At 40.0% G+C, this 13191-nt stretch overlaps 1 protein-coding gene across 4 annotated transcripts in view; it reads left to right on the top strand.

The window, feature by feature from the left end:
* Positions 1-12552: 12552 nt before the first annotated feature.
* LOC110514249 (paired box protein Pax-2a-like) overlaps positions 12553-13191 on the top strand; it is a 70827-nt gene continuing 70188 nt past the window's right edge. For 3 of the 4 annotated variants that reach the window (XM_036988283.2, XM_090228757.1, XM_090228756.1), the window contains exon 1: positions 12561-13152. In XM_036988283.2, the coding sequence (XP_036844178.2) occupies positions 13110-13152 (43 nt within the window). In that variant the 5' untranslated portion in view covers positions 12561-13109. Of the gene's footprint in view, positions 13153-13191 lie in introns of all 4 variants that reach the window. The other variant, XM_036988287.2, reaches the window with a different exon arrangement.

A 13191-nucleotide genomic window follows, 5' to 3' on the forward strand; every position in this document is an offset into this window, starting at 1 on the left:
AGCAGCCAGATGTTGTGACATGAGGAGAACCCCAACACCATTACAACCCCACTATTAGCCTTAGCAGACAGGAGGAGAACCCCAACACCATTACAACCCCACTACTAGCCTTAGCAGACAGGAGGAGAACCCCAACACCATTACAACCCCACTACTAGCCTTAGCAGACAGGAGGAGAACCCCAACACTATTACAACCCCACTACTAGCCTTAGCAGCCAGATGTTATGCCATGAGGAGAACCCCAACACCATTACAACCCCACTACTAGCCTTAGCAGCACCACTACTACCCCAACACCATTACAACTCCACTACTAGCCTTAGCAGCCAGATGTTGTGACATGAGGAGAACCCCAACACCATTACAACCCCACTATTAGCCTTAGCAGACAGGAGGAGAACCCCAACACCATTACAACCCCACTACTAGCCTTAGCAGACAGGAGGAGAACCCCAACACTATTACAACCCCACTACTAGCCTTAGCAGCCAGATGTTATGCCATGAGGAGAACCCCAACACCATTACAACCCCACTACTAGCCTTAGCAGCACCACTACTACCCCAACACCATTACAACTCCACTACTAGCCTTAGCAGCCAGATGTTATGACAGGAGGAGAACCCCAACACCATTACAACTCCACTACTAGCCTTAGCAGCCAGATGTTATGACAGGAGGAGAACCCCAACACCATTACAACCCCACTACTAGCCTTAGCAGTCAGATGTTATGACAAGAAGACAACCCCAACACCATTACAACCTCACTACTAACCTTAGCAGACATGAGGAGAACCCCAACACCATTAAAACACCACTACTAGCCTTAGCAGTCATATGTTATGACATGAGGAGAACCCCAACACCATTACAACCCCACTACTAGCCTTAGCAGTCAGATGTTATGACAGGAGGAGAACCCCAACACCATTACAACCCCACTACTAGCCTTAGCAGTCAGATGTTATGACAGGAGGAGAACCCCAACACCATTACAACCCCACTACTAGCCTTAGCAGCCAAAGGTTATGACAGGAGGAGAACCCCAACACCATTACAACACCCACTACTCGCTACTAATGACCACTAAACAATCTAACTTGGATCCCTCCTTTGGCATACTTCTATGCTCCCAGCCAGGGGACACATCCCAAATAGCACCCTAACTCCCTTCACAGTGCACTACTTTCCACCAGGACCCACAAGGTGTCCCATACGGCTCTGGTCAAAAGCAGTGCACTACATATGGACTAAGATGTCATTTGGAACGCGGAACCAGGGAGAAGTATGTGGGAGGAGTGCCCTCGGTTACATTATGGCTTGCCATAGATCAAGGGTAGGATCTTCATGATCATTACACCACTGAAGGTGACAGGAAGCATTTACACAAGTGATCAGGAGCTGATGTGGAAACTGCTCATCCGAACATTTTCTGGAGGGGAGAGCAATAGAAGTGTATACTCCCCCCCCCCCCCCCTCCCCACACACACACAGACACACACACAGACACAGACACACACACACACACACACACACACGCTCAACGATGTAACCAAACACACACACAAACACAGACACAATATATCATTTCCAATACCAAGTAAACATAGACCTCCAAACATCCCAGACAACCTGAACAAGGAACTGGATGTGAACGTGACATTCACTTCCAATACCAAGGGAACATCGAAATAACACATTGAAAACTCAATGTATATAAAACGACTAACAAATAGACATCATACCAACATGGTAAATATGTGAAGTGGAATAAATATCATACCACCAATATTTTAAATATTTGAAGTGGAATAGACATCATACCAACATGTTAAATGTGTGAAGTGGAATAAATATCATACCAACATGTTAAATATGTGAAGTGGAATAGACATCATACCAACATGTTAAATGTGTGAAGTGGAATAAATATCATACCAACATGTTAAATATGTGAAGTGGAATAGACATCATACTGTACAAATATATTTAATATGTGAAGTGGAATCAAGATCATACCAACATGTTAAATATGTGAAGTGGAATAGACATCATACCAACATGTTAAATATGTGAAGTGGAATAGACATCATACCAACATGTTATATATGTGAAGTGGAATAAACATCATACCAACATGTTAAATGTGTGAAGTGGAATAAATATCATACCAACATGTTATATATGTGAAGTGGAATAGACATCATACCAACATGTTATATATGTGAAGTGGAATAAACATCATACCAACATGTTAAATGTGTGAAGTGGAATAAATATCACACCAACATGTTAAATATGTGAAGTAGAATAAATATCATACCAACATGTTAAATATGTGAAGTGGAATAGACATCATGCCAACATGTTAAATATGTGAAGTGGAATAGACATCATACCAACATGTTATATATGTGAAGTGGAATAGACATCATACCAACATGTTAAATGTGTGAAGTGGAATAAATATCATACCAACATGTTAAATATGTGAAGTGGAATAGACATCATACTGTACAAATATATTTAATATGTGAAGTGGAATCAAGATCATACCAACATGTTAAATATGTGAAGTGGAATAGACATCATACCAACATGTTAAATATGTGAAGTGGAATAGACATCATACCAACATGTTATATATGTGAAGTGGAATAGACATCATACCAACATGTTATATATGTGAAGTGGAATAAACATCATACCAACATGTTAAATGTGTGAAGTGGAATAAATATCATACCAACATGTTAAATATGTGAAGTGGAATAGACATCATACCAACATGTTAAATATGTGAAGTGGAATAGACATCATACCAACATGTTAAATATGTGAAGTGGAATAGACATCATACCAACATGTTAAATATGTGAAGTGGAATAGACATCATACCAACATGTTAAATATGTGAAGTGGAATAGACATCATACCAACATGTTAAATATGTGAAGTGGAATAGACATCATACCAACATGTTATATATGTGAAGTGGAATAGACATCATACCAACATGTTATATATGTGAAGTGGAATAAACATCATACCAACATGTTAAATGTGTGAAGTGGAATAAATATCATACCAACATGTTAAATATGTGAAGTGGAATAGACATCATACCAACATGTTATATATGTGAAGTGGAATAAACATCATACCAACATGTTAAATGTGTGAAGTGGAATAAATATCATACCAACATGTTAAATATGTGAAGTGGAATAGACATCATACCAACATGTTAAATATGTGAAGTGGAATAGACATCATACCAACATGTTAAATATGTGAAGTGGAATAGACATCATACCAACATGTTAAATATGTGAAGTGGAATAGACATCATACCAACATGTTAAATATGTGAAGTGGAATAGACATCATACCAACATGTTAAATATGTGAAGTGGAATAGACATCATTTTATTTTATTTTATTTATTTCACCTTTATTTAACCAGGTAGGCAAGTTGAGAACACCTTTATTTAACCAGGTGGGCCAGTTGAGAACACCTTTATTTAACCAGGTGGGCAAGTTGAGAACACCTTTATTTAACCAGGTAGGCTAGTTGAGAACACCTTTATTTAACCAGGTGGGCAAGTTGAGAACACCTTTATTTAACCAGGTAGGCAAGTTGAGAACAAGTTCTCATTTACAATTGCGACCTGGCCAAGATAAAGCAAAGCAGTTCGACACATACAACGACACAGAGTTACACATGGAGTAAAACAAACATACAGTCAATAATACAGTATAAACAAGTCTATATACGATGTGAGCAAATGAGGTGAGATAAGGGAGGTAAAGGCAAAAAGGCCATGGTGGCAAAGTAAATACAATATAGCAAGTGTGGAATAAACATCATACCAACATGTTAAATATGTGAAGTGGAATAGACATCATACCAACATGTTATACTGTATATGTGAAGTGGAATAGACATCATATGGAAGAAATAGAAACATACTGATATTTGCAAACGCAGTTCATCATGGCACCAGGAAGTACAAAGATAATCCATTCACAACAAAGATAATCCATTCACAACAAAGATAATCTATTCACAAGAGACATGCCATAGGCTAACACATGTCACAGGCCCACCGGACAGAAGCTCCGGTTCCCATATTGCTGACATGATGGGAAGCTGTTCCCTGTCTGCTTTAGCGAGAGGCAGCTGGGTGGCCACCTCTGGGCAGCCTGGGGCACACACACACACACACACACACACACACACATACAGACACACATACACATACACACACACACACACACACACACACACACACATACACACACATACACACACACACACACACACACACACACACAGAGAGAGAGATTATAAAGACATGAGACCAGAGGCATCCGTAGAACGTAGGAGCAAATCAGGACCATATGTGTTAAATAGCTGGCTGAAGTATTGTCTCCTCTTCCATTCTCACCAACCGTAGCATTAAGAGCACTCTTTTCAATACGGCATTTATTTCTCAGAATTTCTGACAAACTTGACTTTGATTTCATTAATGAACGTAGTCATGTTACATACAGTAGGGCTACTTAAATGCAAAGATATTATCAATCATTTTTAGGCTACTGCCTGAAATGAGATTTTGCACAGTGCTACCTACAATTGCACTTATTTTCCTTTCAATTATTATTTTTCACATAATATGTTTACAAACATGTGCCAATATGAACACATTAAAAACCCTTTATCCGTCTATCGGTAAGGTAAGGTGGTGGGACAATTCAATGTATTCACAATTAGTTTGAATAATGGCCTATATTATACAAAACCAACTCATTAGAACGCCTTTCTTTCAGTAGTCTTTGTGAAGTTTTCGGGCACACATTTGATTATTCATGTGGAAAGTTTGAATGGGGGGGAGGAGGGAGGGACACTTTGCCCCTGTTCCCAGAACAGTGCTATATAATATGAAGATTTTTTTCCGAAATGACATGAGCTGAACACCGTCCTATTTTTAATCCAGCACTGCAGGGCACATTTAACAATTACCCTCCAATCTGCATATTGTCTGAAGTGCAAGGGTGCATTTTTACGTCTTTAATGAACATATTTTATTCTCCAGTGTTTTTAATTCAAGAGCGCTTTAACAAATGTGTCCCTGTTATTATGGTGAGGTAGATGGGCAGAGAACCACGTAGCATTCCATTGGCAGATCGGTCTGCAGTAAGACGTGGCATTCGATTGGCAGATCGGTCTGCAGTAAGACGTAGCATTTGATTGGCAGATCGGTCTGCAGTAAGACGTAGCATTTGATTGGCAGATCGGTCTGCAGTAAGTTCTTCACCATAACTAAGAAAATAATGAAGAAGAGAAAGAAAAAAGAGAAGAGTGTTTGAAAAGTTGTTCAGGAACAGGTGACAAAAAGGTGAGGTCTTTCTATATCACCTGAGGTGTCGACCTGTTGCACCCTCAACAACCACTGTGATTATTATTATCTGACCCTGCTGGTCATCTACGAACGTTTGAACATCTTGGCCATGTTCTGTTATAATCTCCACCCGGCACAGCCAGAAGAGGACTGGCCACCCCTCATAGCCTGGTTCCTCTCTAGGTTTCTAATCTCAACCCGGCACAGCCAGAAGAGGACTGGCCACCCCTCATAGCCTGGTTCCTCTCTAGGTTTCTAATCTCAACCCGGCACAGCCAGAAGAGGACTGGCCACCCCTCATAGCCTGGTTCCTCTCTAGGTTTCTTCATTGGTTCCTGCCTTTCTAGGGAGTTTTTCCTAGTCACCGTGCTTAATCATCTGACATTGCTTGCTGTTTGGGGTTTTAGGCTGGGTTTCTGTACAGCACTTTGTGACATCAGCTGATGTAAGAAGGGCTTTATAAATACATTTGATTGATTGATTGATTACCATATATAAGAATAATTTCAGTAAACCGGCCACTGTATCATCATTTACTGATGATGATGATGATGATGATGATGATAATGATGACCTCACTCAACATTTCCAATATAGACCATCACAGGAGGTTAAAGGTGCAACCAAACGTTTCAGAGTTTCAAACATCCATACCACACGTTTTTATTTATTTATTACTTATTTTTTTAAATTTTCTATCGGTATAAAAAAAAAAACTGAACAAGGTTCAAATGATTCTAACTGTCTTGTGGTAGACGAGAGTAAGTAGGGCCAATACTTATGAACTGGAGGGCCCCTTCTGGTCCAACTAACTGCCTTCGTTATAAGTACTCAACCTGTATGGCCTATCTCCATGTGTGGCAAAACAACGTGTAAAAACAGAAAATAGGCCTACATGGCCTACATGTAAAAACAGAGTAAAATATGAATTATTATTATTATAATTAGAACATTAATAATACTAAATAATACTAATAATACAATATCATTTATTATACTTATAATCAATTTAAACCTTATCAGAATCGAAGTAATAGACTATGTACGGGGCTATGCATTGTTTTCGCGTTTCACATTTAAAATGCAAATCAGAAGATGTTAATTTTGGTTAATCATTTGTGGTACCCGGGGCATAGAGAGCTCAGAAACACCACAGTCTGACTGCTTTTGTACTCAGGGTATGGAAAGTAATTTAACAAAGTAATTGAACAAAGTGTATACTAATCAAAGTCATCTAACCTGAATCCTCTTTCACTTGCAGTTGGATTTTTCACTTACAGCCCAATGGTAGGCTGCGAATAAATGAACCCTATTCGGTGTGTGTATGCGTGTGCGCGCGCGCGCGCGTGTGTGTGTGTGTGTTTGTGTGTGTATGTGTGTGTGTGTGTGTGTGTGTGTGTGTGTGTGTGTGTGTGTGTGTGTGTGTGTGTGTGTGTGTGTGTGTGTGTGTGTGTGTGTGTGTGTGTGGAGACGAGGGCAGAGAGCGAAAGGGAGGGAGAGCGGGGACAAACCGACATGAGATGAATGTAAATGCTAGCTGTCATCATATAATTTCAAAGTATCTCACAATTGAATTCATAATAAATAAATGGTTTCTAATGTATGGATTTAAATGTGTCGCATTTTACAGCTCTACTCAAAGATACAGCGATACTCAAAATCGAGTCTTTCTGCTATGTGGATTTTATCATCTGAAATATGGACCTAACGGCTGTAAAACTTTTACATTGACTTTTATTTCTATTCTTAATTTTTCATGATTTCACATGAAAGACGGTAACATTAAATGAGGCTGCAGTCATCCAAGAGCAATACTTGAATCGACATATTTCGTTTATTCCGGTTCCAAAGTATATGCCTACAATAAAAATATTCCACACGGTAGCCTATAATGATGGATCAAGATGGGACTCTTCGTCTGAGCCTCTTTACGAAAAAAAACGTGTCCCCAAAAAAATGATGCATAGTGTAAAATAGGCCTGCATCTCTTGTACAATCATCATTCGTGTGTCTTGTCTGCATTGCAATGTTCAGAATATCCTTTGATGTGGTTGGGGTAGGTCTACCACGAATACAGGGGAACCATCTAGGATATTGAAGACGCCAAGCCGAAGAGGGAGCTCAGGGTCCGGGTCGGGCAGCTGGATTAGCCTGTAAACAGAGCTCCGGACCAGTGGCCAAAAATGATAACTCTGAGCTGTTGGAAATCACGTACAATTCGTTAAACCAATGTCCTTTTAATTTGCCCCAGACATGACATTTGTAGGTTTGCTTTGGCTTCTGTTCTGAAACAAGGCCATGTCACTGTTGCTAAGCAATGTCAAGCCAACCTAATCATAGACTCTGTCGTTAGTCTAATAGTCTACCCGTCACGTTTCCAGTTAATGCAAAACCAACCGTTAATGTACATTGGTGATAATAGTTCACTTTACAGATACGAGTGTGTCTCGTAACATTCTGAAAGTGAAGAGGTAGATCAAATGGATCCAGAGAGAATCATATCCCTAGTGTTATTGATAAGCCCTCCTGTTAAAACCAGGTTAGAGGTTACAACGCCTTTACGGTGGGGAGGCCCTGTGTGGTGCGCCCTGGATTATCCAATCTAAAACGTCCAAATTCGATAACTTTTATAACGGTGTGTGTGTGTGTGTGTGTGAGTGTGTGTGTGTGTGTGTGTGTGTGTGTGTGTGTGTGTGTGTGTTTTGTTGAACAGCTTCAAATTGTATATCATTTAAAAATATATATAATTTCGATACATTTGATGCATTTTAGTTCAGAATTGTATAGACATTTTAAAACACCTTCGATGCCAGCAAATTAATCTATTTTTTTTTTACTGCGATGCTTTGCATGGACATACTGGGAGGTTTTGCATATCAATTTTGGTGAACATTTGTTCTATATTGTTGTCCCATACGGTTAATAGAAAACATAGATCACATACTAATTCACCTTTTAATTTTGAATTTAAATGGGAAAATCAATGGAAAACAGTTGTAATGATCTAATTAATTATGGTAAAATTAAAAGCAAGTGCAAAATCAATCTTTGGATGGTGTTGGAGGATGGAATCAAATTGGTTGCACCATCTGTTCCATCGGACGCTCTGCTCGCGACTAAGCAGCTATTTAAAGTCGCGTGCATGGAGCTAATTGAACTGAGCTGGGGGTAAGACCTTTTCCAAATTCAATACTCCTAATAACTCTCTCTTAGCATTCGGCAAAATGTATTGGTTTTTGTGTCTAATTGAAATGAGGCCTTCAAATGTGACGAGGGTTATTTTTTTTGGGGGGGGGGGGGTATTTTTTGTTGTTGTTCCTGCATGGAGTTTCACCTTGTATACTAATATAATGTCATCGTGAAGGCTATAGTTGGAAGATAGCTCAGAATTTGACAGAGAAAAGGGACGTTCGAGAGCGCGCGTTCAGAAGACTGGGGTTCCTCGACGTCCTCGCTTTATTGTGTCAGCTTTCAATAACGTTTTGACACGCTGCAAGTCCTACTTGGGTGACATGTGACAAACATACGGACGTGATAGGAATAGTAAGGTTCATTTTCGACAGTTCGGTATTAGTCAAACTCATTTTAATATATATATATGATCATTTTGAATTATTCAATAATCAAGTTGGTGAAAATAAATCATTCAGAAGAGGAGTTTAAAGTGAAATGACATAATTATTCAGCCTAGTGGCAATTATGTTTTATTTTATGACCTTACAATAACTGCATTTCATGAAATATGGAAGTTTTATGTATAAAATAAATAAATAATTCTCAACACCAAACCGCCAGTAGATTGTGTCAAACAAATAGGCCTATAGCTTTCGGAATATAGTATTTATTTATTGGATTTTTTATTTATTTTTTACAAACATTATAAGATGTTCAATGCAATACAACAATACACATTTGGCTAGCAGCTCCTTGAAATGAAATGATTTATTGTTTTAACTCCCCCATGAGATCCAAAGGATACATGTTCGACTGATACCCAGGCCGTGATCTCAGGTCCTAACTGAAGACAGTCGACCGTAGGCAGCTAGAAGTGAAAAAGTCACATCGATTGGGTGACGTTGCCATAACAATACGAAGGTAAACGAGACTAGAGGCAAAGCAGCGGCAACAGAGAACTGAAAAAAAAAACATTATCTTCTTCGAAATAAAGTTTCGTTACTAGTCACGGTCTCACTACTACTAAACTCTGTTATCGATGACAATATTACACGTTTTTTTCCCAGCGAAACCTATCGTGTATTCAACGGTTTTTCTAGCAGGACCTATGGTGTGTCCTGCGGGCGGAGCTCCTATGTTCTGTGCGGTTCTTCTCCTCCTCTCCTCTGCCTTTCCCTCTCCGTGGCACTTAGAGACTTCACAGACTACTATCAAACTGAGCGAAAGATAAATTGCTCTCTGTCAATATATTAAACCAATTTTCATGGGTGTGGTCACTGGTGTCCCAAAATATGCCCCCCCCCCCCCCCCCCCCCCCCAAAAAAAAAAAAACAACTATTGGCGACAATCCGAATGTAGGCCTATTTATCGTAAATAATTCCCTTTCTGGCCTACACCATGTCAGTTGGCTATCCTAGCCTACTATAGGTAATGTAAAGTTCTGGGGTTGTAGAAATGAATCATCTACAGGCACTCTTGGACTCGCACGCTCATAAATAAAATGGTGGTTATGCACATCATGTAAATAATCTAAGTGAACCACAAAATAGGACACTTTGTAAGTCAATGTCTTCTTAAAGCCCACCGTCTTAACAGAACTTGCTTTGGGTCTGCAATAAATTGCAGCGACCGAAACACCAATCTATTCAGGCATCGTCTTGTTTAATTTCCCACTGAATCGCTTTTAAATAGGATCTGACCCTGTGTAGGGGCTGAATAGAACGGCCTCTCTCTCTAAAAAAGAGGGGTGATACGAGCCAAGGAACCGAACAGAGGGTCAAACACGCCACACACGCGCCCTGTGCTATTCAAGTGATAGGACAATGAAAATAAACATAGTCAGCATCTTTGTATTCATTTACCATATGCGGTGTTTACAATCATTTTCATACTTGGTCCCCTAATGGAGGAGGGGGGGGGGCGACATTAACGCCTAATTTTTTTGCACTTGGAGACCAAATCGCGCAGAGCACAAGGGCAGCGGAAAAGAATTGGGGGGTCTTATAGAAAAAAAAATAAACTTAGCTTTAGGGGAAATGTGCAGTGGAGTGTGAAATTACACCCTATAGTGCTACATATTGTACCAGAAGCTCACTCCAAAAACAGTAGGGCCTATAAGAGAAATTATCCCCTAACCTGACCAGAAGGCAGAGCAATAGATGTAGCCGCCTATGTTCCTCAGAGATGTCCCCCCAAAAAATACAATCCCCCCCCAAAAAATATCAAGTGCCACCAGGCACGCAGCTCTCTCATCCAACGTTGGACCTTCGTGAGGGCCACCCTCCAGTACAGGCCTTAAACAACATGTCGATTGAAGACGTTGGAGACGTTCACATTTATAGCCTAAAGGCCTATAAAAAAAAAACGAATTAATATAACTAAACTCTAACAATATTTTTTTGTGGTAATTATAATTTTGCTGTTAATTATTATGAATACTAGGAATATAAATAAGAACGAGAATAATCTAAATAGTTTGTTATGGTTAATATATTACCATGATGAATATTGATATTTTTGTTGTATTAATATTACCGTTCAACCTTTCGCAGGATGATGGTGGCTCTGTAGAGCTAGCCCATAGCCTACACTTTAACTATTACATGTATGTAATTAAATCAACTAAAAATAATTGGATATCAAAAAATAAATCATAAATATATCTGAAATAAGACAACCCCCCCCCCCCCCCCCCCCCCCCTAAAAAAAAGAAAGTTGAATGAATTTGTGTCAGAAAAAAAGTAAATTCTGTTTGGTAGGCTACCTGAATTGTTTCAATTTTATTTAAATGATTCATTTGATTATAATAATATGGCCGGTGTTATAACAAGCACTAGGAATTTTGACGCATTACAATTTTACATTGGCAGTGAAATTCAATCCATGCAGTCAGTGACATGTAGACCTATTTATCGAAGCTAATCAATATTCATATTACTGTCATCACTAATCCCATGAACATGGAGCATCCACGGTTTGACTTGCAACCGGAGTTGTAACTTCTTTTGCCACCAGAAGTATACGGTCGGTTTAAACGGTTTAGACAAATGAAACCTGTGAGCGCCATCTACAGAAGGTGCGGAGGAGAGCACTGCGGGTTGTGTTGACACACACACTGCCAACCCCGGCACCCGGCTCCCCTGTCCAATCTCACCTCCAGCCCCTATACAACTACTCGCCCCTCGGCCCAGTCAGCGCAGGCTGTACATCCATCACAGGAAGGTGGTCATGATCACCGAATCAATAAAATAACATAAAAGGTCAATGTATCGACGACCGATTGTCCAGAGCCCTCCACTCCCCTCTTCAAGCCTCTTCTCGTTATACTTCACATAGTACGTTAAACCTATATACATAAGACATGCAGCGTTTGTTTACATGTAAACAACGTGCAAAACAATCGCATTTGAGCTGTAGGCCTACATAGCAGAACATGTAAAATACTTATAATGTACACGCATGAAGCATTAGCGTCATTAAGTAGACTAGAACAACGATGCATTCCAGCAGCCTACATAAAATAATCTCAACAAGAAAATAATGATTTACCAAGCCAGGAAATATGCGTTAGGCTATTTGTACAGTTATGCCAACTTGTAAAACGTCTAGCGATAGTATGTTCACCCAAATGTTAGTCTATTCCTATCTCAGTCCGTTATTCATCTAATAAGATAAACTCTAGATATTGATAAAGTCAAAAATGGCTTTCATTTACCCCTCGTCCCGATCTAATGTCTGGAAACTCTGATCTTAAAACTCCGAGTCAATTCCTTGTTTATTTTCCCTCCCCTTTCGGTGTGTCAGACCCTGGGACCTCCTCGTTTGGGCTCCAGGTTTTTGCGTTGGCGAATCACAAAGTGTTGGAATCTATTGCCTTTGTCTGACAACTCATCCATAAGCAAGGGGGTCCGCGGAGGGGGGGGGGGGGGGGGGGCAGGCAGCTTGCTTTTAGAAACGCACACACGGTGAGGGGCTTCATTCTCAACCCAAAGATTCAGGCTAACGCATCCACCCCATTTTAGAGTCAAGGAAAAGGGGAAGGTACCAGGGCACCAGACTCCCCACAGTGTCCATGTTTCTTCTGTCATGTCTATGCGTATCTGAACGTACTACCCACCGCAACCAACCAGCAAATCAAGGCCGGAACTAGGATCTATCTATTTACCACAGGACTGTCAGGAACGGTTTTAGACGTAAAGGTTTGTCCTATTCGTCATCATGTTCTGAGAAAAATCATCTCATCATTCCAGGTTTTGAAAATCCAACTCAAACTGAAAAACATTTCCACGTTGATGAACCAAGCGTCGGTCATGTTCTGCACCTGACCAGCAGTAGCCTCTATTCTCGGCACGGACTGTTACCACGACGGCAACTTTTAGAAGAAGTTAAACCCTCTCATTGACTGAGTGGAGGGAAAAGCGAAATCTTTAATCGAATAAAGTTTTTCCGTTTCTTCCCATTTTTATCTGCATTACAAAGGCGAAACGGCGACTTCCATTGATTACCCGTCTTTCCTTTGCTATCCGATGGATATTCACTGCAAAGTAGACCCGTTCTCAGCGATGCACCGTAAGTAGATAATGAGTTTTTTTCAGATATTGTTGTGTT

Source organism: Oncorhynchus mykiss, unplaced genomic scaffold (genome assembly GCF_057628025.1).
Source record: "Oncorhynchus mykiss isolate SJ-2025 unplaced genomic scaffold, ASM5762802v1 scaffold101, whole genome shotgun sequence".
NCBI classification, from domain to species: Eukaryota; Metazoa; Chordata; class Actinopteri; order Salmoniformes; family Salmonidae; genus Oncorhynchus; species Oncorhynchus mykiss.